A 27,173-nucleotide genomic window follows, 5' to 3' on the forward strand; every position below is an offset into this window, starting at 1 on the left:
ACTCAGCTCACTTTTAGGTCATCCCGTGAAGTCTCATGATTTTAACTATCAGGCATATACTGACAACCCCTAAATACATAGCTCCAGTCCTGACCTCTGCTCTGAACTCCTGAAAAACACATCCACCCAACAGCCTGCTTCTCATCTCCTTTCACATGATACATCAAGTTTCACATGTCGAAGAACAAAGTCTTGATTTTCTTTCCCTAAATATCTCCTTCTGCATTTTTCCTTGGTAAAAGTGGCATTTCTAAACCTTTGCTTGTTCAGGTTAATACTTTTGCAGTCAATCCTAACTCCTCTTTTTCTCATGCTCCAGATGCAAACTGTAAACAAATCATGCCAATTTTACCTTCAACAGACTTCTTAAAACATATGCTAATGTGCCCAAATGATTACAATAATTGTATCTTTTGAAACACATTTAGATTTTTAGAAGTATTTACAAGTCGCAACAAATTTCACGACTACAGTTTGTAATAAAAATCTACAAATCACAGTCGAGAATGAAATGTAAATGATGTTCTTGAGTGAGTTAGAAATACCCCTGCAAGCCAATTCTAAAATAATGGTTTCAAAAATGATTTGCTCTAGAACAGCATCAACGGAATGGATATTTAATTTACCATGTTATCACTTAGAAGGATAATGTTCATTAGGCTTTATAGGTTTTGGATTATTCTTTAACATTTATCTCCATTCTTTATAATCACAATTTGAATTATCATCTCAAGAACAGTACAAAGATTTATTTATTGCTCTGTAATGTTGATAAGAATACTGACTCTGGAACCATTCCGCTTGAGTTCAGTAATGGCTTTATCATTTTCTAGGTACATTATCATGGACAAGTCCCTTAAATGCTCAGTGCTTCAGTTTCCTCAGCTGTAAAATGAGGATAATACCAATGCCTGCCTCAAGATTTCCTCGGAGGATCGAATGAGATCATGTTCTTAAGTGTTTAAGATACACACTGGCACAGAGTAAGAGATAGGAATGGGGCCAGGAATAAAAGAATTATATGGAGATTCTTTGATTTTGGAAGCCCTCAGGGAACTTGAGGCATAAATAGACTATCTGAAAGGTTAAAGACATTGCAGTGTTTCAGGAATTGCTCAAGACAGCCAGAAAGTGGCATGTGAAGGCAATATATATCAGTTATCTACAAAGTGAGAGAACTAGCTAACAACTGTCATAAACATAATGAGAGAGAAAGATTACTTCTATCAACAGCAGTTGAAGATCACTTGTGGTGAAATTTTCGCTCTTTACATGCCCATTTCGAATTACAATAAAACTGAGATAAAGCACCCATTTTGACATATGAATATTCAGAAGCATAGGACTTGAGTACAAACTGCTAATGTAGGGTTTTGACTAGATGCCATAAGAGAAATTCTTCCGAAATGTAAATACCTACTTATTTATGTAGCTAGGAAGCTGTCATTTAGATCGGTACTGCTACCCTACTGAAGTAACACACTCCTGATGATGTTTGATGTGCATGTGGCTTAAATTTATTATAGGGAGCATTGGTTGTATATCTCTGTGGGCATTATTTCTTCCTGGCACAATCATACATTTATCTAAGAGATTAAATTAATCAACAAATATTAATTGAGCACCTACTCTGGGCGAGACACAGTCTTCTCATGCTAGGAACATACAGATTGATGTAGTAATAATAGCTGATCCCCACGATTTCATTATTCATTCCTTTCAAATGGACATGCTTTCCTGAAGCATGATTAATCCGCATTAACCCCACCACTGTGATGCTATGGGTACAAGTAGACAAAGTAATTTCAAAGTTTGACCTCAGGAAAGAGAGAAAAAGAGACCTAAACCCTTTTCCTTCTCTTTCCCTCCAGTTGGCTCGTCACAACAAACTCTTACAGCAAATGCTCAAACCAGGATCAGATCCAGATGACGGGGATGAAGCCTTAAAATATTACGCCAACCACACTGCACAGATCGAGGTAACCATCGCTTATTTCTCGAAAGGGATCAACTGTGAAAATACATGTTCCCTTTCTCTTTCAGACCATTTTCATAATTGTTTCCTAGAACAGTGAAGCAGAATTGAAAACAGAAACCGTAAAAGTACACATCATATGTTAAGATGCAAGGAGTGATCTGTAAGAAATTGAGGTGCATTGCCTTCAAAGTCTTCTTTATTTTTTGACCAGAACTCTGTGTAAATTTTCTTTTGTAATTAACGTTATTTGTGTTTTGTGTTGGTCCTGGAAGCAATCATTATGGAGCAATGATGTTTTGATGAAAAAATTATTATAATAGAAGCTATCATGCAAGAAAAGCATTCTCTATAAAAACTTTAAAAGGCTTGTTAAAAGAGAGATCTCTGTGTAAAACAGGGTTGAAAAGTGTGGAAGGCACTATGAAGTGTTCATGGCAATAACAGACCTGGAGTGCTTTAGCAACTCCCATTTTCAGTATGCAAAAATTGACCTCCCCACCCCACCATGAAATATTATTTAATAGCTGTTGGCAGTTCAAGATGGGTAGGTCAACATGGACTTATCATTGTGTGTTGTGAGACCCATTTGGCTGTCATTTACAAGCTCTGGTATCATTTTGACACTAGTTGGCAGAGCTGATCAGGCAGAAGTGAGCAGAGTAGTTGACGCTTGTCACTCGTAATTTACATTCATACATTTATTCATTTTGGTGGATATTTTTTAGTTTACAGCAGAATGCAGGATGGGTATCACTGCTATTAACTCTCAGGATATATAATCACTATACCTTGCTGTTTACTATTGCCAAACCTTTGGAATAATGAACATGTCACAAAATTGGTCTTTTGCTCATGTTTATAAACATTAATGGTACTGCAGCTTTGGTAGGAGACCTGACCTAGGAACCCATAAGCTGGACTGGCAGCAAAAACATTGCTTATTGCATCAGGTGCTTGGAGCTGGAGAGACTGGCCACCTCAGGAAGTTGGAGACGTTGATACAGATTTATCATCAAACCACTAAGGTTTTAAGGAAGCTCCCAGAAGTCATGGTCCAAAGCTATGTAATTAGAAGGGATAGGAATAGCAGGTGGGCCGAGTGGGCCAGAGGAAGGATTCAATTAATACCTGTGTCAGAGCTGGGACTGTTGTCTGAAGTTGGACTTTTAATGGTTTCTCAGCAACAAGGGGGAATTTCACTGGAATTACATAAATTTGGTAAATGTTTGCAGATCATTTACTCTCTATAGTTACATACACATACAGAAGACAATTCCATGTAGTAAGTGCATAAACAAAAGGCCAAGGAAATGTAGATAAAACAGCAATTAACTGTGCCTGGGGAATTTCAGGATGGGTCTCACAGAGACAGTTGCTATAAAGAATATATTAAATATTGAGTAGAAATTTCTCTATTGAAGATTGGACACAGGATTTCAGATAGAAATAAATAAAGGGAAGGTGTGAAACCATGAGAGACTCTTGATACTGGGAAACAAACTGAGGGTTGTAGAAGGGAAAGTGGGGGGCGATGGGGTAATTGGGTGATGGGCTTTAAGGAGGGCATGTGATGTGATAGCACTGTTATACAGACTGATGAGTCATTGAACACTATATCAGAAACTAATGATGTAGTATGTTGGCTAATTGAATTTAAATAAAACAAACAAACAAAAGAACATACAAAGGGGGACTCTTTTCAAAAGATTATTTTAGTTGCTTTTGGAGAAAGGATTAGAAAAGAGAATGGGGGCATTGGATATAGGTAGATCAGATGAAAGATATATTTTTTAAAGATTTTATTTATTTATGTGACAGAGAGACAGATCACAAGTGGGCAGAGAGGCAGGCAGAGAGAGAGGGGGGAGGCAAGCTCCCTGCTGAGCAGAGAGCCCAATGTGGGACTCGATCCCAGGAACCTGGGTTCATGACCTGAGCCGAAGGCAGAGGCTTTAACCCACTGAGCCACCCAGGCGCCCACAGATGAAAGATATTTTAATAGACAGTATGAAAGATGGTGGTATTGAAGATGACTAGATTGGAGAAAAATATACATACACACACATATATATGTGCGTGTGTATGAGGGATATTTATAATGCCCCTTATAAAATGTGACAACCTAAGCAAAATGGTACAGAAAATTATATCCCTGGGCTTCTGGTTTGAATAAATAAGCAGAACTGGTGTTGTCCATTGAGATCCTAGCTTGGGCAGTTAAAAGACAGAGAAAGATCATATATTGGTTCTTAGATAAATTGAATTTGAGGTGACTCTGAGGCATTCCTGAAGTTGGGTGCAGAAGTCCAGGGTTTATAGGAACAGTCTGGGCTGATGATCTAAATTCTACACGTTGACCAGTCCTCATGCTCATTGGAAGACCAGCTCATATGCCCTACTCAGAGAGACCTCTCACCCATCAGGCATTCAATAAGTTTATCCCATTGTCCTCCCACAGCACTTGGGTTGTGCTGTTAGTTTAATATATCATTTTGGAACATGTGTCTTAGGTATCACTTGTCCCCTACTAACACTGTGCCTGGAGCATCCCATGATAATGGTTATTGTTGAAAATCATCATTTTTCTAAAGTTATAGACTCAAAGACGCTGAGAAATATGAGGAGTTTGTGGATTACCCAGTGTACTTACCCATTCAAGGAGAGATTACTCTGTAATCATCTTTACTTTAAGTTGTTCCTGTGACAGAGATCTCATGACTTCAGAAGGGAACAGGTCCAATTTTGAATAACTTGAATAATTAGAAAGTTACTTTTTATAAAGAGTTCATACTAGCCACTTTAATGTCTCCCCACTCTTCAGAACATTTGCTCCTCTGTTAGGATGATGGCTTGGCTGTAACATTTGAGAACCATGATGATTACTGAACTAAAGGCTCTTAGAGATTGGGACTCGTGTTGCGTTTTCATTTTGAATTCCCCAGAGTTCCTCACCTAAGGAGTGAATAAGCTTTTGTTGCATACATGTATTGAAACAATTATCCATTTGGCTTTTTATAGTTAATACACTCCCACTGTCTGCCATAATTTCTCCTGTTTGTCAGTGCCCCTTGTAGAGCGTGATGACCAGAATCAAACATAACATTTCATAAGGGGACTGAATTTTTGGATCTATAATAATGAAAATTCTATTTCTTTTTTTCAGATTTATTTTTTTAAAGATTTTATTTATTTGTTATATAGAGATTACAAGTAGTCAGAGAGGCAGGCAGAGAGGAGGTAGCAGGTTCCCCACTGAGCAGAGTGCCTGATGTGGGGCTCGATCCCAGGACCCTGAGACCATGACCTGAGCCGAAGGCAGAGGCCTTAACTCACTGAGCCACCCAGGCGCCCCTCTTTTTTTCAGATTTATTTATTTGAGAGAGAGAGAGCATGCACACGCAAACATGCATGAATGGTGGGTGAGGCAGAGGGAGAGACTCTCAAGCAGACTACCCACTGAGTGTGGAGCCCAATGTGGGGATTGATCCTACAATCCATGAGATTATGATCCAAGCTGAAATCATGAGTTGGGTGCTTAACCAGATGAGCCACCCAGGTGCCCTTCTGTTTCTTTTTTAAATTTATTTTTATTTTTATTTTTATTCTTTTTTTTTTTTTTTTTTTTAAAGCAAAAGCAATGCATCCTTTTTTCCCATACCCCATCCACTGACTCTGGCTACCACCAATCTAGTCTCTGTATCTATGAGCTCATGTGTATATATGTGTGTGTTTATGTGTGTGTGTCTTTGTATATGTATATGTATATGTATATGTATATATTCAGATTCCACATATAAGAGAGATCATGTGGTGTTTGTCTTTCTCTATCTGACTTATTTCACTTAACATAATGCTCTTGAGGTCCATCCATGTATTGTCACAAATGGCAAGATATCATTTTTCTTTTTGGACGAGTAATATTCCACTGCAAATGTGTACCATAATTTCTTTACCCATTCATCCATTGACAGGCATTTAGGTTGTTTCCATATCATGGCTATTGTAAGTAATACTGCAGTGAACACAAAGGTGCTGATATCTTTTCAAATTAGTGTTTTTGGGTTTTTTGGATAAATATGCAAAAGTAGAATTGCTGGATCATTTAGTAGTTCTTGTTTTAATTTTTAAAGAATTCTGTATTGTTGTCCACAGTAACCACCCCAATTTACTTTCTCACCAATGGTGCACAAGAGTTCCCTTTTCTCTACATCCTCATTAATATTTAATATTTCTAGTCTCTTTAATAATAGTCATTCTAACATGTGTGAGAAGATATCTCAGTGTGGGTTTGATTTGAATTTTCTTAATGATTAATGATGTAGGGCATCTTTTTGTGTATTTGTTGGACATTTTTACGTCTTTTTTGGAAAACTGCCTATTCATATCTTCCACCCATTTTTTAATCAGATTGGGGTTTTTTGCTATTGAGTTCTTATTTTTTTTCTTTTCAAGTTTTTATTTAAATACTAATTAATGAACATATATGGTGAAATTGGTTTCAGGTGTAGAATTTAGTGATTCACCACTTCAATTTAACACCCAGTGTTCATCACAACAAGTGCCATCCTTAATGCGCATCAGCCATTTAACTCATTCCCCATGCACCTCTTTCCATCAACCCTTAGTTTGTTGTCTATAGTTAAGACTCTCTTACGGTTTGCTTCCTTCTCTTTCTTTTTCTTCTCCTATGTTCATCTGTTTTGTTTCTGAAATTCCACATATGAGTGAAATCATGCAACATTTGTCTTTCTCTGACTGACTTATTTTGCTTAGAATAATACTCTCTTGCTCCATCCTTGTCCTTGCAAATGGCAAGATCTCATTCTCTTTGATGGCTGAGTAATATGCTATTATATATATTTACCACATCTTCTTTATCCATTCATCAGTTGATGGACATTTGGGGTCTTTCCATAGTTTGACTATTGTGGATAATGCTGCCATAAACATTGAGGGGCTTGTGCCCCTTCAAATCTGTATTTTTGCATCCTTTGGATAAATATCTAGTAGTGCAATTCCTAGAATGTAGAGTAGTTCTATTTTTAACTTTTTGGTTATGTGAATTCTTTATATAGTTTGAATATTAGTCCCTTATTGGATATTTGATTCACATATATTTTTCCCATTCAGTAGCTTGCCTTTTCATTTTGTTGATGGTTTCCTTTGTTGTGCAAAAGCTTTTTAGTTTTATATAGTCCCTTTTTTTTTTATTATTGCTTTTATTGTCTTTGTTTTTGGTGTCAGATCTAAATAATCATCTTCAAGACCAATGTAAAGGATCTTACTGCCTGTTTTCTTCTAGGAGTTTTTATGGTTTTGAGTCTTATGTTTAAATCTTGATCATTTTGATTTAATTTTTTTCTTTATTTGTAAGGTAGTTGTCCCGTTTCACTCTTTGGCCTGTAGTCGTCCAGTTTTTCTAAAAACACTTATTGAAGAGGCTGTCTTTTCCCCATTGTATATTCTTGGTTCCTTTGTGGTCAATTAATTGGCCATATATGCATAGGTTTATTTCTGGGCTCTCTATTCTGTTCCATTGATCTGTGTTTCTGTTTTTATGCCAATACCACACTGTTTAATTACTATAGCTTTGTAATACAGGTTGAAATCAGGGAGTGTGATACCATTAACTTTGTTTTTCTTTCTCAAAATCATTTTGGCTATTTGGGGTCTTTAATGGTTCCATACAAATTTATAAATTTTAAAACTGGTTGTTCTTTTTTTTTCCAAAGCTCTTTGCCCTATTTGAAAAATACCTTGGAATTTTGATAAACATTGCATTGAATCTGTATATTGCTTTCAGTAGTATGGATACTTTAAAAACATTAGTTCTTCCAATCCAAGAGCATGAAATCGTTTTCCATTTATTTGTGGCTTCTTCAATTTCTTTCATTAATGTCTTATAGTTTTCAATATATAGAACTTTTTCCACCTTGGTTAAACTTAATCTTAGGTATTGTATTCTTTTTGATGCAGTTCTAAATGGGATTGTTTTCTTTATTTCTCCTTCTGATAGTTCATCATTAGTATATAGAAATACAACAGATTTTTATGTTTTGATTTTTGTAGGCTGCCACTTTACTGGACTTATTATTTCTGATAGTTTTTTGATGGGATATTAAGAAAACTTAATATCATGTCATCTAGGTATAGTGACCGTTGTACTTCTTTTTTCCATTTTGGATACCTTTTATTTCTTTTTCTTGCCTAATCGCTCTGGCTAGGACTTCAATACTATGTTGAATAAAAATGGTAAGTGATAACATCATTGTCTTGTTACTGAACTTAGAGGAAGAGCTTTCAGCTTTGAACTATTGAGTATGATGTTAACTGTGACCTTGTCATGTATAGCTTTTATGTTGAGATACATTCCCTCTATGCCCCCTTTGTTGAGAATTCTTATCATAAATGGGTGTCGAACTTTCTCAAAGGCTTTTTCTGCATCTGTTGAGATGATTATAAAATTTTTATCTTTCATTTTGTTACTGTGTTGTATCACATTGACTGATTTGTTGTATGTTGAAACATACTTGATCCCTGGAATATATCCCACTTGATTGTGGCATAGAAACATTATTTCTTAAATGAACCCTGAGATTTTTTGTTTGTTTGTTTGTTTGACACTGTTGGATCAAGCAAAACCTTTTCCCCCCCTACAATATGAAATAGATCCAATTTTTCTTTTGTACAATTGATTTCTTTAACATATGTTCAAGAATTGTATTTATCACTACTAAATTTCATTTTGTGTGTTTTAAGATAATATCCTAGTATGTAGTTTGCATATTATTTAGGATAGCTTCAATTACAAATAACAGAATACCAGATTGTCAATTGTCAAAACAATAAAAATATTTTATTATCCCATATAAAAGAAAGTCTAAAGGTACCAATAGTTCTATAGTTGAGTTAATGACTCAATGATGTCTTTAAATATGCAGGTGTTTCCCATCTTTCTCTAGGTGTTCCTTATTATGCTGGTGATATTTCACCTAGTGGTTGCAAAATGGCTGTGAGCATTTTAGGCATGGTGCCCTTATACTACCTTTTGTTTTAAGTGGGAAGAAAGAAGACACAGGCCAAAAGAAGAGTTTTTGTGTTGTGTATATAGTTTTTTGTTGTTATTATTTTGTTCATCTGATGTGGCTTTCTGCCTTTTCTTGATTCCCTTTCCCCCCATCACCAGGCTATTTCTACTTGTGCCACTGTATCAGCCCAAGGTGGTGTGGAATAAGATGACCCTTCTGGCTTAGACCAATCCTGATTCATTCTTGAGGGTTGAGCAGAATATATGAATAAGAATCTTGAGATTTAGTCTACACAGACCCTTTTTACATAGTAAATTTCTGTGAAAATATTCGTCTGTTTTTGTTTTGTTTTAGTCTAACATTACACTGTCACAGATACCAAATAAGACAAGTTCAAAATAATGAATATTTACATCTGTTGATATACTTGAATGGTTATGAAACCTACAAAAATATGTTTTACCATGAGTAGGAAAACATTTTAATGATAAAAAGCACCTTTTTCTGCAGAAGTCAGGACACATCATGTTGAGTATGTCCTTTGGTCACCAACAGGAACAACTCTTTTAGGAAGACCAAGCTAAGAATCAGAGACAGATATCAGGAGCTGTGTTTATGGTTATGAAGCCAATCACTTAGTTTTTAGTTTTCTGATATAATTCATGAAAATAAAAAGTGGGCCAAAGTTTAACGTTAGTCTAGAAAGAATAAGAATTTGGGGTTTTGTTATTTATAAGATATTCATGATACGTTCATCAATTAATTTTTCTTAAAGACAACAATAAAAAGGAGTACATTAAAGGATTACTTTAGGTATTTTAAGCTGGCATATTTTTCCAAACCTGAATTCAAAAGATACATTCATAAGCTCATGCTATAAACAAAAAAATAGTAGAAGACTGAAGTGTCCAAAGGCTAAAACAAATGCAAATTAATATTTTCAGATTGTTCGGCATGATAGGACAATGGAGCAAATAGTTTTTCCTGTCCCCAATATATGTGAATACCTTACACGAGAATCCAAGTGCCGTGTGTTCAATACAACTGAAAGGGATGAACAAGGAAGTAAAGTGAATGACTTTTTCCAGCAAACAGAAGATCTCTACAATGAAATGAAGTGGCAGAAGAAAATCAGGAGTAAGTACAGTAAACCAAAATGGTTAGTTTTGAGTGTAACGGTAGATAAATTGGTACTTTGGAACACATAACAGCATTCATTCAAATCGGTTTTTAATTTCTTCCCATCTGATGTTACTGAAGTCACTTATAGGCTTAAACACGTAAGCTCAGTCTACACCTGGGTGAGAGCTGAGACACCTGTGGCTTAATAAAAACAGAAGACTAATTAGATCATCTTTTAGTGCTTATCCTATAGTTTTATAAATATTATGAAATGCAAGGTTGCAGCTGTCTATTTCAGCTGCTGGACAGCTGAGCTTTGCAGTCCTTGAATAGGTTCTGACTGGCCTTAACAATCAGTGAACAGGATGGAAAGACATCAACACCAGCGCTCTCATCCTCTGTTGTCTTATGATCTTACGATGGAGTAGATTGTTTAATGTTTTCTTGAAAGTCATCTTTTCTTTCAACATATCTTTACCTTGCCAAATCAGACTAAAAAATCTGTGACACTTATATTCCAGTAAGGCAGTGTTATCATTTTACAGTTAAAAATTAGTATGATATAGTTCCCATTACTTGTATCTGAAGGGTCAAGTCTTTGGAAATACTGAGTTTTCAAACTTAAAAATTTTAAAGTTTACACTAAGTTTTGGTTTATTTTCCCGGATACAACGAGTTTTAACAAAATATAGTAGGGAGACACTCTTGATTAGGTCTTTTTTATCCTTAGGGGAAGTTTTCCAGGCAAGCAGGCCTGTGTTCTCAGCACCTCTATTCAACAGTGCTTCTAGTTTCCTAGGAACTTTAATGAGCATGGTTTATGAATTTGAATGGAGCTTGAGATGTACTGTCTTTGGATATAAGATTATGGCACGTATTGTTAGACTTTCTTATCAGAATATTTGAAAAAATAAAGAAATTACTTTCCCTTGGCATTTTGCCATGAAGAACCTTTTAGAATTCAGAGAAATTTCTGAGTGTCCAGAATACTTATATAAAGGCTTAACAGTTTTATTTGGGACATTTGAAAAGTTCACATTTTATCCTTGAAAAAGGAAGTTGAATAAGAAACTAGTGTTTGTGTGGTTTGTTCTTTTTTGGATAAATATCTTATCATTTACTAGAAAACAAATCTTAAAATAATTTCCAGGGTACATCTCACATTGAAAATTTGGAAGCAACTTACAGGGAGGTTATAGATAGAAACTAAATCATTAGATGGGTATACTACAAATATATGCATCAACATCTAATTTTGTCTTAATATTCTTTTTAAATTTATTTTTTCCTGCCTTTTTTAAAAAAAGATTTTATTTATTTATTTGACAGAGAGCTAGAGAGAGAGCACAAGTAGACAGAGCAGCAGGCAGAAGGAGCCGCGTGCTCCCTGCTCAGCAGGGCGCCTGATGCGGGGCTCGATCCCACAACCCCAGGATCACGACCCAAGCTGAAGGCAGCCACTTAACTGCCTGAGCAAACCACACACCCCAATATTCTGCTTTTTAAAAAGAAGACTCCTGATTCAAAAATGATGGAGATGCAGATGTTTACAATGTAACATACATTAGTCAACTAAATGCCATGGCAGATTACAGGCTATTCCAGTATTGGAATGCTTCATTCTAAGAGAGGGGAAAAACATACTGAAGAGAAGTGCAGTTTAGAATTAAGCAGAAGATCCCAGATTGGAATTTACAGAAACTAATTTAAGAAGTTTACTTGAAAGTTGTAGTGCCTTTCTCCCTCAAGCAACTCCAATATTTTAGATTTGATGTTTAGATATTAAGAGTTAAAACTGGATGAAACCTGGAGAAGTCATGTAGTCAAATTTGTATCCACTGCCTATCTGTTCAGTTAGAAGAGGTAGAAAGAGCTGATATTGGGTTAGGGTCAACTATGTTCAGTTGATGAATTTATTAATTCACTTCTGAAGATAGATATGGAGGCTCTTTTCTGAAAATATTTGGTAAAGACTCTCCTACTTATTAGTACTTCCTATTGTGTCTTTCACACTTTTTTCTGCTGTTCTAAACCCAAGTGCTTAGGAAGCATTATGATTTAAAACTTACATATCATAAATCACTAGTTCCTAGTAAGCAGTTCTAGGCCATGCTGTTAAGTTTCAGAATTTCAGGTAACTGTGACCGGGTCGTAGGGATTTTCACCAGACATGTATCTGGCTTGGGTTTCTTATTTGACTGTAAAACATGGGGGTGGGACCAATTTATCAATATTACTCAGTTATAAAGTGATACATACTATTCCATGAAGAGGGGACCCAGGAAGCCACTGACGTCTTTCTCCTAATCTGCTCTAGGGTTGTATTAGAGAGATTTATTACAGAATCACTTTTTCTGACCATGTTTAGCAATTACAAAATTACTCACCCTTTTACCACGGCTTAGGTATAAGTTGGATGAGCAATATAAAAGTAATCAAATAGAAAATTCCCTTGTGGTGTTGATTATAAACTTTCTTGTGTAAGTCATTTTGAATGTTTGTTTAAATAACACTTTCATACTACCTTGCCAAAACACATTTGGTAATATGTTATTTCAGTAGGATTCATGTGTTGGAACCAAAATTAATTATTCTATTTTGTCCCACCGTACTCTTTGCTTACTAGATAACCCTGCCCTGTTCTGGTTCTCGAGGCACATATCCCTCTGGGGGAGCATTTCCTTCAACTTGGCTGTGTTCATCAATTTAGCTGTTGCTCTCTTCTATCCATTTGGGGATGATGGAGATGAAGGCAAGTGCTTGTCTTTCTTTAAATGATAAATATGTTAAAGTTCTAAAAATCATACTCTTGATGATACTTTCCTTAGCTGTTTAGAGCTTCAAAATAATAATAATGTAATTCTTGTTAATTTTTTCCGTATTCACCGAAGGTAGAGAAAGACGATAAGAAGATGAGGCAGAAAACTATAGTCAGTAGAAATGTTAGTATTCAAAAAGCTCATATGCAAACAATGAACACTGTTACGCTGAAAATAAAGAAATAAAAAAAAAAGAAAAAAAAGCTCATATGCAGAAGAGCTCTTAGAACTATGCTATACTGGCAAGCAAGGCAATGAAAAAGAATTATTTCTACCCGATTAATGTGACTGAAAGCATTTTAAATATGGTACCTCGATTATATGGGGGAAATGAGTGTGAAAATATTTATTGTGATTACCTTAAGTAGTGGAGTTTATATTTTACCCTCTTCCTTACTTTCTGTCTTGTCTAAGGTTTCTATACTGAGTACATGCGGAATCTGAGAAACATTTTTTTGAATGTACAGCATAGGACAGATATGATCATAGAGAACATCCCAGATCTCAGATTAGAAGGGTAACTCTTGTTTCCAATCTAGGATGTCTCTACATAGATAATTGACTAAAATTAATATTATTAAACTAACAATAAATGAAGTTTTACAAAAGCAAAGACAAGAGAAATTATCCCGTCTTAGGTGAAACGGGACATAGAGGTGAAATACGCTAACGGGTGGAACCGTGGGAATTAAGTTTTGTTTAAATCTGGCAAAGTACATGGGAAAATACGTTACAGCCTTGGGATAGAGTCGGGAAAGTAGCTTCGAAATGTGTGTGGAAAGAAGGGCTTGAAGGAAAAGATGAGAGACAACAGCAAACACGAACCACAAATTGCTTTCATATCTCACCTGTAGGACTGTTGTAAGAATTTAATGAGATGCTACATAGGTAAGGCATTTAGAATAGTGTCTGGTAAGCATTCTGTGAAGCTTAGTTACTGTTGATGTCATTGTCATTACAAGGTCAATACAGATGGTACAGAGGGAAGCCCAGTGAAAGTGATGGTAAAGTGATGGTATGACGAGAACAACACGTGTTTAAGCCTATTTCAGATGGATTGGAGGGGAGCATGAAGGGAAGTGAGAGTCCAGGAGTAATTTGCTATTTCAAAGCTCCATGACAGATACTAGATATCAAAGTCCTAACCTTTAGCTGTAATTCGGTGGTGTGAGATATATATATATATATGGATTGGATCTTTCCAAAGGCATGCAAGTGCTGAAAGAAGAATATTTGGCAGTGGAGCAGCTGTGTAATGAGTGAAATGGCAAATGAAAACAGAGCAAGTATTTGGCCATCCATTGTGGGAAGTTGCAAATACAGCAGGAAGTGGAAACAACTTTCTTTTCACTGTGTTTAGTCTTATTTAGTGATGATAACCCTCTTGGCATAGAGGAATGTAACTCTTGTAAGGAGAGAAGTCCAAACATGAAATGATAAATTGGTATCATCTGCACACAGAATGTGGAGAGTAAATTGCAGAGTCCCAGTTAATAGAAGCATAAAGTCTTAGATATGGAAGCAATTTTCGAGATCATCTAATATCAAATCCTCATTTGACAGATAAAAAGATGGAATCCCAGAGATGCTAAAAAAAAAATATGGTAGATCTTAGAATAGAAGGTTAACTCTTTTGTTTCCTAACAAGATCTTTTCTACATAGATAATTGAGTTGGAAGCATAGAGATAACCAGAAGAGAACAAATCTTCATACAGAGCATATTTTTTATGAGTTCCATCCCATGATAACCCTTACCTGACCACAAGAGCCAATGTACGTAGCCTCTGCTGCCACCTATTGTACGTGAACTATAATGGTAATGGGCAGTGCCACCCCTCTAGACATCTGCTTTTTACTCATTCAGGAGAAAGTAAAACACCATATACATTTTTTATAGTTGCCTAGTAACAGTTACAATAGTAATATTGATAATAATAATAGCAGCTGATGTTGTTTACCACTTAGATTGGGTCAGACAGAATGCTAAGCACTTCCCATGCATAATTTCACTTACTTTTCCTGACAGTTCTGTAAAGTAAAAACTTCATCTTTATGGATGAAGATCTGAGGCTTTGGAAGATTTGCCCAATAATTCAGGAGTAGAGTCCATAAATATGTATTTTTTTAACAAGCTTCTGAGGTATTGCTGATGCAGCGGGTCGTTGAGCAAGCACTTGAAACCACACGTCGTAGAATTTGCAGTAAGGCTCCAAGAGAAGAGAGCAAGAGGACTAACCAAACAAGACCGAAAAACAAGACGTCTCATCGTCAGGTGAAGATGCAGACTTTACTCTTCAAAAAGGACTGGGTAAAAGTTAACAGTAGTAACCAAAGTGTAGGCTCAATCTTTGGCATCTGCGTTGGTTGGGGAGCACTGGCACGGAGAGAGACGAGAAGGCGTGAGCAGCCATTTTGGCAATATGGACTCCCAAAGTCACATTTGGGGAATCTAATTGCAGTTCCGGGTAAGTTGTTTAATGATAGCTCTAGGAATACAGTTAAAATTTTGGTCAGGATTAGCTCAGTCTCTAACCTTCAGCTGTATACTACGAATAGCTGGGAAGACTGAGAAAACAAAGTCAAAACTGAGAAGCATATGTGGACATCGGAACCGTCTGGAGAAGGGAAATCCTGTGCTGGATATGTAAGTTCTCAAATGCTGGAGTTTGTCAAACAGAGTTTGGATGACTACTTGCCAGGAGCACTTCGAGCTGATTTAAAGGTGGATTACTTGAGCATTAACATTCCTTCCAAAAAGTACTAAAAAATGATGGAGACATGTCAAAGAACACAAGATCCAACTTGAAAGGCCTCCCAGTGTCCACATCTGCAGACATTTTCAGAGAAAAAAAAAGTGTTGACAATAATACAAAGTAACCCGTAGACTAAAATAAGAATCCAGGAGTCCATATGGATTGTGAGAAGAGAAACCTCCTCCTTCAATAGTATTTTAATTAATAAATGTAGAAGGAGTGATAGAAATAGAATAGCACCATTTGGCCAGCAGCACTGTAGTAAGAATCATCAGTGGATGCTAAAATTAATAGGTGAATATTAGAGGAAAAAGAATAATGAGAAACAGGATATTGGCATAGTCTCAAAGTATTTCAACCAACGTACTTACTAATTACAGGAGGAAAAACAGTAATATGGAGAAATCACTCAAAGCGATCAACGTTAATGTCACCAGTAATGAGACACAACAACACTGAGCGTCTCTTAATACAATGCACTGACAAGGGCATGGCAGTTTGTGCCAAAACCACATAAACCGAAGAAACTTTAGACAAACACAAAATGAAAGACATTCTTCAAAATAATTGGTCAATAATTGTGAAGTGTATGAAGAGAAAGATAGAGGAATGGTTCAAGCTAAAAGAGACTAGAGACATGACAACTGATGACACTACGTGACCTTAGTCCAAGATAAGGATTTTTTTTTAATTTTTAAAAAATTTTTATTTATTTATTTGACAGAGAGAGAGATCACAAGTAGGCAGAGAGAGAGGAGGAAGCAGGCTCCCTGCTGAGCAGAGAGCCCAATGCAGGGCTTGATCCAAGGACCCTGTGATTATGACCTGAGCCGAAGGCAGAGGCTTTAACCCACTGAGCCGCCCAGGTGCCCCCAAGATAAGGATATTAATTGGGCAATTGATGAACTTTGTATAAGGCCTATAGATTAGATAAAAGTGATATATTATAATAAAACACATAGGAACAAACTTAACCAAAGTGGTGAAAGATGTGCATTCTGAAAGGTATAAACTACTGATGAAAGAAATTGAAGATAACACAAACAAATGGAAAAAAATTCCATGCTCATGGACTGAAAGAACAAACATTGTTTAAAACAACCATACTGGGGCACCTGGGTGGCTCAGTGGGTTGAGCCTCTGCCTTCGCTCGGGTCATGATCTCAGGGTCCTGGGATCGAGCCCCGCTTCGGGCTTTCTGCTTGACAGGGAGCCTTCTTCCTCCTCTCTCTCTCTCTCTCTCTCTCTCTGCCTGCCTCTCTGCCTACTTGTGATCTCTGTCTGTCAAATGAATAAATAAAATCTTAAAAAAATAAAATAACCATACTACCCAAAGCAATTTACAGATTTAAAGCAATCCCTATCAAAATACCAACACTGTGTTTCACAGAACTAGAACAAATAATCCTAAAATGTGTATGGGATCACAAAGACCCTGAAGAGACAAAACAGTTTTGAGAAAAAAAGTCCAAAGCTGGAGGTGTCCCCAGATTTCAAGTTATACTACAAAGCTGTAAAATCAAAACAGTATGGTAGTGCCACACAGAAAGGACACATAGATCAATGGAACAGAATAGAGAGCCGAGAAATAAACCCACACTTACATGGTCAATTAATCTATGACAAAGGAGGCAAGAATATGCAGTAGAAAAAAGACAATCTCTTTGACAAATGGTACATGCAAAAGAATGAAACTGGACCACTTTCTTACACCATACGCAAAAATAAATTCAAAATGGATTAAAGATCTAAATGTGAGACGTGAAACCATAACACTCCTAGAAGAAAACATAGGCAATAATTCCTTTGACATGGGCCATAGAAACATTTTTCCAGATATGTCTCCTCAGGCATGGAAAACAAAAGCAAAATTAAGCTATTGAGGCTACTCCAAAATAAAAAGGTTTTTCATAGCAAAAGGAAACCATCAACAAAATAAAAAGGCAACATACTGAATGGGAGAAGATATTTGCAAATGATACATCCAATAAGGGATTAATATCCAAAATACAGAAAGATCTCAAAATATATTGATTTATATATCAAAATATACAAATAACACCAAAAATGCAGTTAAAAAATGGACAGAGGATGTGCATATACATTTTTCCAAAGAAGACATCCAGGTGGCCAACAGACACATGAAAAGATGTTCAACATCCCTCATCATCAGGGAAATGCAAATTAATACTGCAATGAGATATCACCTCACACCTGTCAGAATGGCTAACTCAAAACAAGAAATAGCAAATGTTGGCAAGGATGCGGAGAAAAAGGAAGCCTTGTGCACTGTTGGTGGGAATGAAATTGGTGCAGCTGCTGTGAGAAATAGTATGGACGTTCCTCAAAAAATTAATTACAAGAAGACATAGTAATTCAACTACCGAGTGTTTATCCTGAGAAAATGAATGCACTAATTTGAAGAGATACATGCATCCCTCTGTTTATTGCAGCACTTTTTATAATAGCCAAGATATGTGGAATTTAATAAACAAAATAAGTGAACACACAAAGAAAAAAAGAGGCAAACAAAAAGACAGACTCTTTTTTTTTAGATTTATTTATTTATTTTAGAGAGAGAGCGCAAGTGGAGAATGGGGTGGGGGCAGAGGGAAAGAGAGAGAGAGAATTTCAAGCAGCGTAGGCACTGAGCAGGGAGCTCAAAGAAGGGCTGATCTCCCCACCCTGAAATCATGACCTGAGCCAAAATCAGGAGTTGGACACTTAGTCAACTGAGACCCCCAGGCACTCCCCACTAGAAACAGACTCTTAAATTAACAAACAGATGGTTGCCAGAGGGGAGGTGGGTGTGGTGGTGAGTGAAATAGATCAAGGAGATTCAGATAAGTATACTTATCTTGATGACTCGGAGTAATGCACAAAATTGTTGAATTATTACATTGTTCACCTGAAACTAATATAACATTGCATGTTAATTTTACTTCAATTTTTATTTATTTTATTTTTTTATTTAACACACACACCGAGAGAGAGAGAGAGAGAGAGAGAGAGAGAGAGAGATCACAAGTAGGCAGAGCAGCGGGCAGAGGGAAAGGGGGGAAGCAGGCTCCCTGCTAAGCAGAGAGCAGGATGCAGGGCTCGATCCCAGGACCCTGATATATGACCTGAGCCTAAGGCAAAGGCTCAACCTACTGAGCCACCCAGGCACCCCTTACTTCAATTTTTAAAAAGAGAAGATAAAAACAGTGTATCATATTACTTTCTTGATATAGATCATGGTAATGTGGTTATGTAAGGTGAAATCCAGGTGAGGGGTATATAGTAATTTTGCATTTTATCTGCCACTCTTACATAAATCTGAAAGTGTTTTGAAATGAAAAATTAAAAAAGAAAAAATAAACAAATATGAGGATTCTGTCCAACCTTAAAATTCCTGGATTCTGGGTATGAGGTTAATCACGAAATCACCTGGGAAATCCTGGGCCAAAAAACAAAAAAGACCTTTGATCAAAGTGAGCCACTTTCCCCTACCCCAGACCTGCTCCAGGCTGGTCTAGAGTCCCTGTGTTCTCTGTGAGGACAGGGGTTTGGCAGAGGCTGTGGGCTGTGTAAGCTTTCTCCACGTATGCTTTCCAGCCTGATCACATATAAGCTGGGAATGACTTAGATCTGGTTCACTGTTGTGTTGTAATGTTAACTGAGAGAGCATTATCTCCCTTCCACCGGAGTGGTGATGTTGAATAATCAAAAGGAGATACTTAGGGGGAAGGTGACTCTCAGGGGATCAGCTTATAGTGCACTCCCTCCCTGATTCCTTCTGTAGATAATCCCCTTTCATGGCCAGGCTTTGAAGAGCTCAGTTTCTTTCATTCATTCATTCATTCATTCATTCATTCTTCATTGGTGGAGGGAAACACTAAGCAGTTGTTTTTATTCATTCAGCTATAAAGACTACAGCAAGTTTTTTATTCATAACACCTTAGGGTAATGCTAATAAATGTGGTTGAGAATCAGAATAGGATTCAGGAACAAGGGAGAACAAGAACAACAAACCTCTTCAAACACTGAAACAAAGAAATACTTTTTCTCCTTTAATTAAGTGCAGCTTTCCCATAGATATCCCTAGCCTGGTTTGCAGTCTGAGGTGATGGGAAACGAGGCTTTGTAGGGTAAGCTATGGTGCTAACCAGGAGACTGAAACCCTGATCAGAGTCAGTCTTAGGCATGTTCCGGGACCAGAGGCAGATTCTCAAACATTTCCCAGTGTTCCCTCTTTTTCACCAATCGAATTTACCCTTCCCTGCCCAATTCAGTGCAGTGAGAATCCCCTTACCGCCTTTTCTGGATACACTGTCACGTAGAGGGAAACTGACAGGAACGTGTGGCTTCTGCTTAGGCTGGAAAGGCAACTGGACTAGCTCCGATCCATCTTCTCCAGGGAGCCTGAATGGTAGGGAGGCGCCGAGGAAGGCCCCTTCGGGCAACTGAAAAGCCTAGTGCACCCAGAAGGGCACTGCTGACTCTTGGGAAATGGAGGACATCTCAGCCTGAGGCTGTGAACGCTTGAGGGCAGTTGCAGGTCACCTCTCCTTTATCCCACACAATTCAACATGGTAACTGGCCTTTAGAGAACTCATAGTTAGAGGTGGTAATGAAAAGAAGTTTACACATACCACTTTTTAGGCCATTCTAAGTATTTCTGGCTTCATCTCTCCTCATTTCCTCTTTACATTTTTGGAGGGGAAGCCATTTTTTCCCTTGGCCTTTCCCAATGATATCAATTGATTCTGAGTGGTCACTTCCACCTGGAATCACAGGCCTCCGATGCCAGGTTTCCCATGGTGAGCTCAGTTTGGATTTATTCAGAAATGCGGAGCTTATTTGTGGCTATAGGTTTTGGTTTGTTTGATTGGTTTATTTATTTAACATATGCTTCTCTAAAAAGGAAACTTGTATCCAAAGTGGAGGAATGAGGTGTTGCTGGTGTGGGCTGAGGTAGCGGCTGTTGATGCTAGAGAACATCCCAGATGTCCATTCAGAAGTTGAACATTGGCCATGCCAACTGTCCCTTTCAAAAGAAGACAGTAGAGAAACTGCTGCTATGTGAATTTCTTATTTCCAGATAACATATGACTTTTTTTTTTAATCACATTCAAATTTAGAGGGCAGTTCTTTTTTTTTTTTTCCCCTCAAATGCTTTGTGTTAAAGAAAGTTAAGCTCTTCAAGGTGATTTTAATTCATTTGACTGAATAACAACCATTGATGAAGTGTGGCTATGTTCCAGGCACTGTACTAGGCCCTAGAGACACAGAAGTTGATAAAGATGTCCTGTCTTCAAGGAGATCATGATCTAGTTCAGGGATGAAGAAATGCTTAAGGCACAATAGTAAAGAGCACCCATGGATTTATGGATGGGTGTCCACTTTAGCTGGATTGAGATGGGGGAAAGAGGGAAGACTTGTGAGGTTATGTGGGAGGCAGAGAAATGGAGAGGGACTGGAGGTAAGAAGCAGCATGTTCTGTACAGTGAACTGTACAGAAGGCATGTGAGGCAGACAGGAGAGTTCCAATACGTGGCTTGAACTGAGGTCTCCAAATTGGCTGTTTAAATTTTCTTCCATAAAGGACAAACTTCATACTTTATAAGACTTGAAAATATATAGAGTGAATTCTAGAAGATTTTTCCATTATTAAAGTAACAATGGTTATTATAGAAAATTGATACAAATAGGGAGTATTAAGGAGAGTCTCCTCTCCTACATTTAGTGGGTGAAAACTGGATTTAACAATCTGTACAGTCTTCTCTAGAGTTTGTCAGAGTTTTCAATTTAGTATTTTTTTGGATTAAATCCTCGGCTAAAAACTAATGTGACCATTCTAACAGAATGTGACAATTGGCAGTATTGTCAATAGCCATTTTAAATAACTTTTAAGTTTATTGATTTCACAAATACATATTTAGTGTTAAACTGTGTGCAAGGCACAACATTAGATGATCATTGAGTTCTGTCTACAAAGGGATCAAATGCCCAGTTTTAAGTACATGGTTATAATTTCTTGTTTAATCAAGAGGAAATCTTGGCAAGACAGATATTGCCAAGGAAAAAATAGTCATGATGTGGTTAGTTATCAGGCATGAATAATAATGAATAGTGTAACTCTCACTGTCAATGCTAGGACTTTTAAAATAAGGATGTCACGCCAAGACACTGCTTATGAATTATACTAATGACTCGCTAAAAGTCATTAAATGTGCATAGATGTTGGAAGTTTTAGTAAAGTTAAGAATAAAACTCCACAAAGAGACTATGGACTCTGAAAAACAACCTGAGGGTTTTGAAGGGTCGGGGGTGGGAGGTTGGGGGAACAGGTGGTGGGTAATAGGGAGGGCACGTATTGCATGGAGCACTGGGTGTTGTGCAAAAACAATGAATACTGTTACACTGAAAAAAATAAATAAATAAAAAAGAAAAAAAAAGAATAAAACTCCACAACTTGGCAAATTCGTAACTGGAGACGTAGTTACTTACTCAAAATGAGCTCACAGATTATGTTTTTGCTTATTCATTTCATCAGTAAATATTTACTTTTTGCTCTATGCCACCACGTACCATGATAGCCCCAGAGATGATCTTAACTCTTCCAAAGCTTACGTTCTGATGTCATCCAAATAAGCATGAGAGAAAGTTGAAGATCTTATTCTCTCCATGGCTCTTGGAGATCTGTGAAATCAGGGCAGTTGGTGGTCAGACTGTTTCGGTAGACACAAAGTGCTTCTAAACCAAATTATAATAAACGTGAGTTGGGCACCCATTTTGTTAGCATTGCCAGAGGATAGGAGTTAGGTAATTTCCAGAGAAATGTACCCCTTTTCCTTCCCCATCTCCAAAGTCATCTTATTGGATCATAAATTTGGTGAAGGGGTGGGACGCCTAGGTGGCTCAGTTGGGTAAGCATCTGATTTCAGCTCAGGTCATGATCTCAGGGTTCTGGAATCGAGCCCCTGCATCAGCTCCCAACTGACTGGGAAGTCGGCTTGTCCCACTCCCTCTGCCCTACCCACCCCCCCAGCTCATGTGCACAATCTCTCTTGTAAATGAATGAATGAATGAATGAATGAATAGATAGATTAATTAATTAATTAATTAATTTGGTGAAGGGGTTAGATCAGATCTCTCTTCCCAACCATCCTTCATCACTCTTTGCTTGAGACAACGTGATGAGGACAAACATTGCGAAAATAAACCTGTCTAAGCTAATGCTCTTTGCTTCCTGACTTGTTTTGTTTTTTAATGTCTGACAGGCTTTTCCTACCTACTTTTGATCTGTTAGCATTCACTATGAGCTAAAGGCTTACACAGAATTCAGTTAAGGAATTCATATAATCTCAGGGTTTCACTGATAATACAGAGACTCTATACACCAAAGCACATGTGGTGTTTTGCATGAAGAAGTGAATTTTATAAATAATAAAAACTGGCCAAAAGAAATAGCTAGTGGAAAATCTCCATTTTGTTGTTTCCCCTGTGACTTCATTAGCCAATAGGCATGTGTTTCAGGTCCTATAGCTGATCTAATCAGCCCAGGAATGCGGCCCCTTACCTTACTTCTTCTGCAAATACAGCACCACATGACCTTCAACAGGGGAGTCTTTGAATCTACATAGTCAGTGCAAACATCAGTGAATTATACTTTGTTTTTTAAAAAAAGGGAGATATATTTTTAAACTTCTTTTGGACAACAAACTGAGGGTTTCAGAGGAGGGAACACTGGAGTAATGGGTGAGCCTGGTGATGAGTGTTAACGGGGGCACAGATTGCATGGACCACTGGGTGTTATATCTAAACAATGAATCATGTAACTCTGCATCAAAAACTAATGATGTACTGTATGGTGAATAACATAACATAAAAATTTCAATTTCGGTCAATTTCTAAAGAAATTTTGATGCAGTTGGGTTCGTTTTTTGAATATTTGGAGCTTTTGTTTTCTGATAACTTGTTTTATTTTCTGATGATTTAAAAGCTCAACATTTTTTTAGAGCTTGAGTTGGCTTTCCAGTACACACACTCATACATATATATACATACATCATATACATTTATACACATGTATATTTTAACAGGTAAAGCTTGTGTCTATTTTATTAAAGACTGGATATTTTACATTCTGAATTCTTTAGAAGAATCTGCAAGATAGAAACTTTATAACAATAGAACAAGACGAGGTATGAGTTCAGTGACAAAACCCTTAGTTTCACATGATTTAACTGTACATTTTACACTCATTAACCATAAGTTTTGAATTAAAGTTCCCAAGTGAGATACATCTAACAGAAGTATTTAACATACAACTCTCATAGGAGAGAAAGATGAACAATTCTCAGAGCCACTTTAACTAGTGAGTATTTAAACATCCTGAAAATAATCACAAACTTTCTGGAAATGCAATAATGAGTAATGTGTTCAGAGACATTTCCTCTAAATATACAGTGTGTAGAGTGGGTTGTTATGAAATTCAGTGTCTTATGGCTGGACTTGCTGTTATATAAAGTAGAGTGGCAAAGATTTTAACATTTTCTACTTTTGTTCTTGGTAAAAATAAACTTCTTCCACATTTTACAGGTACACTTTCTCCATTGTTCTCCGTTCTTCTTTGGATAGCCGTTGCTGTCTGCACATCTATGCTGTTTTTCTTCTCCAAGCCTGTGGGTATTCGGCCATTTCTTGTGTCAATAATGCTCAGGTCGATATATACAATAGGTCTTGGGCCTACGTTAATACTTCTTGGTGCAGCTAATGTAAGTATTTTATTTAGCTTTGTCCTTTTGTAAATTATTTGAAAAAGTATACTAACTATAGAAATGTAGCTCTATATTTTAATTAGCATATACATAGTAAATTCTTATTCATTGTGAATTCAAATTAATGAGAGTTTGATTTGTATGTTTGTAATTTTGAGAGAGAAGGAAAAAATGACAAGTAAAAATTTTGATATATTTAAAAAGGTGACATTTGGGGCATGACCCAGTTCTGCAATCAACTTAATCCAATCCAATTTTAATGCCTTCTGAATCCTATGCCCAAAGATACTGACAAAAATGACTCCAAGCCACTGTGAACATCCTAAAGTGACTTCTAAATCACCCAAGAAAGATTAAATTATAGCCAGTAGAATTTTGAGTATCTTTTATAAAAGTGAGTACCTTTTATAAAATGACCAAAGAAAACGGATTGCTACATGAGAAAATGTGAAATTTGGCTCTTTTTATGTGAACAAAACACCTAAACTTGTGAAAGGCATAGATGAGATTAATATTTTCTTCACTAAATTTTAAAATATTAGAACAAGGGAGCATATTTCAAAACCTCAATTAGGTAAGCTAAGAATAAGTAATTAGAGCACTATTCCAAATAGCAATAATGTACCCAAGAGATACAATTTTAAAGGGACTAGACAGCTTTCTACATGGCATATTCATAAAGGGATATTAAAAGAAGGTTAAATCATCAGGTTAATGAAAGAAAAAATGTCCTGGCAGCAAATAAATATTGTTAATATGTCTGCTGAATCCCTAAAGCACTGTCTATACCTTGTATGGGGTTTCTAACATAGTGTCCTTTGTTCTGGTATCTGCATATAGGCCTTATCTTCCCTACTACATTATACAGTTTTAGGATAATGATTGATCATTTAGTGTCTTGGAATGTCTTTGGTATCCAACAGAGTTTTCTTTAATAAATTAGCTAATGTGTGAGTGAAAGAATGAGTGAAAAATTATCTTTGTATTCTTACACATTTATAGTGCCTTATTCATAAAATACGTGGCAAGTATTTATTGAACATGAATAAATGAAATAGCCAGCCAAACTTTTGAGAATTATAAAGCTGATCTAGAATGACCAAGTCTGTGTTTCTCACTACTATTATATTATACTTCTTTGAAAAGTTGACATGATATAAATGACAACTCCCAGTTAACTAGAACATTCACGTAACCACATTACCAGTTATCTTCAATCGCTGTTAATAAAGGGAAGTGTACTATACATGCAAAGAGGTCTATCACTAAAGAATTCTGTCAAGTACCAAATGTAGGATTCTTAAGTTTCTTGAGGGCAGAAGTTGTCACGTCCATAGATAAAATCCTGCCCTCTTCATTCCCTCACTCTCAACTCCATTTTTCTCCCACTTAATCCCTAGCATTTAAACATTCATAAATTCTTTATATGAACTAAACTTGAACTTTCAATGTTTTGGAAACCAAGTTAACTGAGGAATCTTCATGTATTTATCTAAATTTTTCTAGCCCTATTAAAAAACTTGAGTTAGGTAAGTCCAGCTTATTATTAAAAAATACATTGAATATTGAGCCAGATTATGTGAGGAAGAAAATATTATTCATAAACTGGCAGCTGGTCCTCAATAAGATATTAGTTTGAGAGAGAAATCCCAAGTTTAATAAGTTGAAATAATAGCTAGACACTGAAAAAAAAAATTAAGTTAAATTTAAAAAAAAATTAAAAAATTGAAAAAAGAAATAATAGGTAGATAGTGTTGGCCCAGAAATAACAAGCATTTATTCGGCCTTTGTTATCTGATAGACATTGAAAATACCAAGAAGTAGAGGATGTGGTTCTTGCTATACAGAACATTTAAGAATATATAAAGAGATAAGGAAAAATATTTCAATGTCTATTGGGGAAACCAAAAACATTTGGAGTTATTTCTCCTTTCCCCCTTAGGGAACAGGATAAAAAATAATCTCTGCCTGGTTTGGTGAGAATAGTTCCACTGTAGGAAATGGCAATTCATGTAAGAGGCAAGTTTTATACTTGAGAAGAATTATACATTGAAATGTATCTTTCTTATTAACTGTATGAATCTGTGGGTACCCTCATACCTCTCACAGCATAAAAAATCCATTTGCACAGCCCTTTGAAATGGTACATTACAATTTGCCAATTCAGGGCATTTTGACAAAGAAAATAATCACCTTTAATTTGGAACAAACAAATTGGATAGAGTAATTGTGAGTTTGATAATATAGATGTGGATAATTTCTGTCTATAGTTTTGATATTGTACAGATTAATGAAATATCTTAACAAATAATTATCTACCTTAACTTTTGTCATAACAAGCTTATTACAAAACTGTCTGTGGCTTACCATTTCCTCGGAAGGGCAAGGAAAAAGTGAAAAGAAAACATAGATCAGTCACTTTTTGTAACTTAGGATTTAATATATTTATTAATTTATACTTAAAAGTTTGCATTGTGTGACAGGTAAAGCCATAGGTGCTAAAATTGTAGGTATAAGAAGCAGGAAAAACAAAAGAAAATATCTACCTGACGATTAAGGCTTAAGGAGAATCCGAATTCTAGATCATAGGCAAATGGAGCCTCTGAGTTTCATTTTTCTCATCAGTGAAATGAAGATGTTAAAGCCTAGTCTGCACTCACATCTGTTGAGAAGATTGTTTGAGAGGATCAGTGTGAAGGTTTAGAGC

General features: G+C 36.5%; 1 protein-coding gene across 2 annotated transcripts in view; it reads left to right on the top strand.

Moving 5' to 3' along the window:
• The window catches only part of ITPR2 (inositol 1,4,5-trisphosphate receptor type 2), a 501,875-nt gene that overhangs the window by 388,144 nt on the left and 86,558 nt on the right, over positions 1 to 27,173 (top strand). For both annotated transcript variants that reach the window (XM_046011092.1, XM_046011093.1), the window contains exons 46-49: positions 1,872 to 1,979; positions 9,951 to 10,143; positions 12,755 to 12,880; positions 24,288 to 24,463. In XM_046011092.1, coding sequence (XP_045867048.1) covers positions 1,872 to 1,979; positions 9,951 to 10,143; positions 12,755 to 12,880; positions 24,288 to 24,463 — 603 coding nt within the window. The remainder of the gene's footprint in view (positions 1 to 1,871; positions 1,980 to 9,950; positions 10,144 to 12,754; positions 12,881 to 24,287; positions 24,464 to 27,173) is intronic.

Source organism: Meles meles, chromosome 7 (genome assembly GCF_922984935.1).
Source record: "Meles meles chromosome 7, mMelMel3.1 paternal haplotype, whole genome shotgun sequence".
Classification (NCBI taxonomy): domain Eukaryota; kingdom Metazoa; phylum Chordata; class Mammalia; order Carnivora; family Mustelidae; genus Meles; species Meles meles.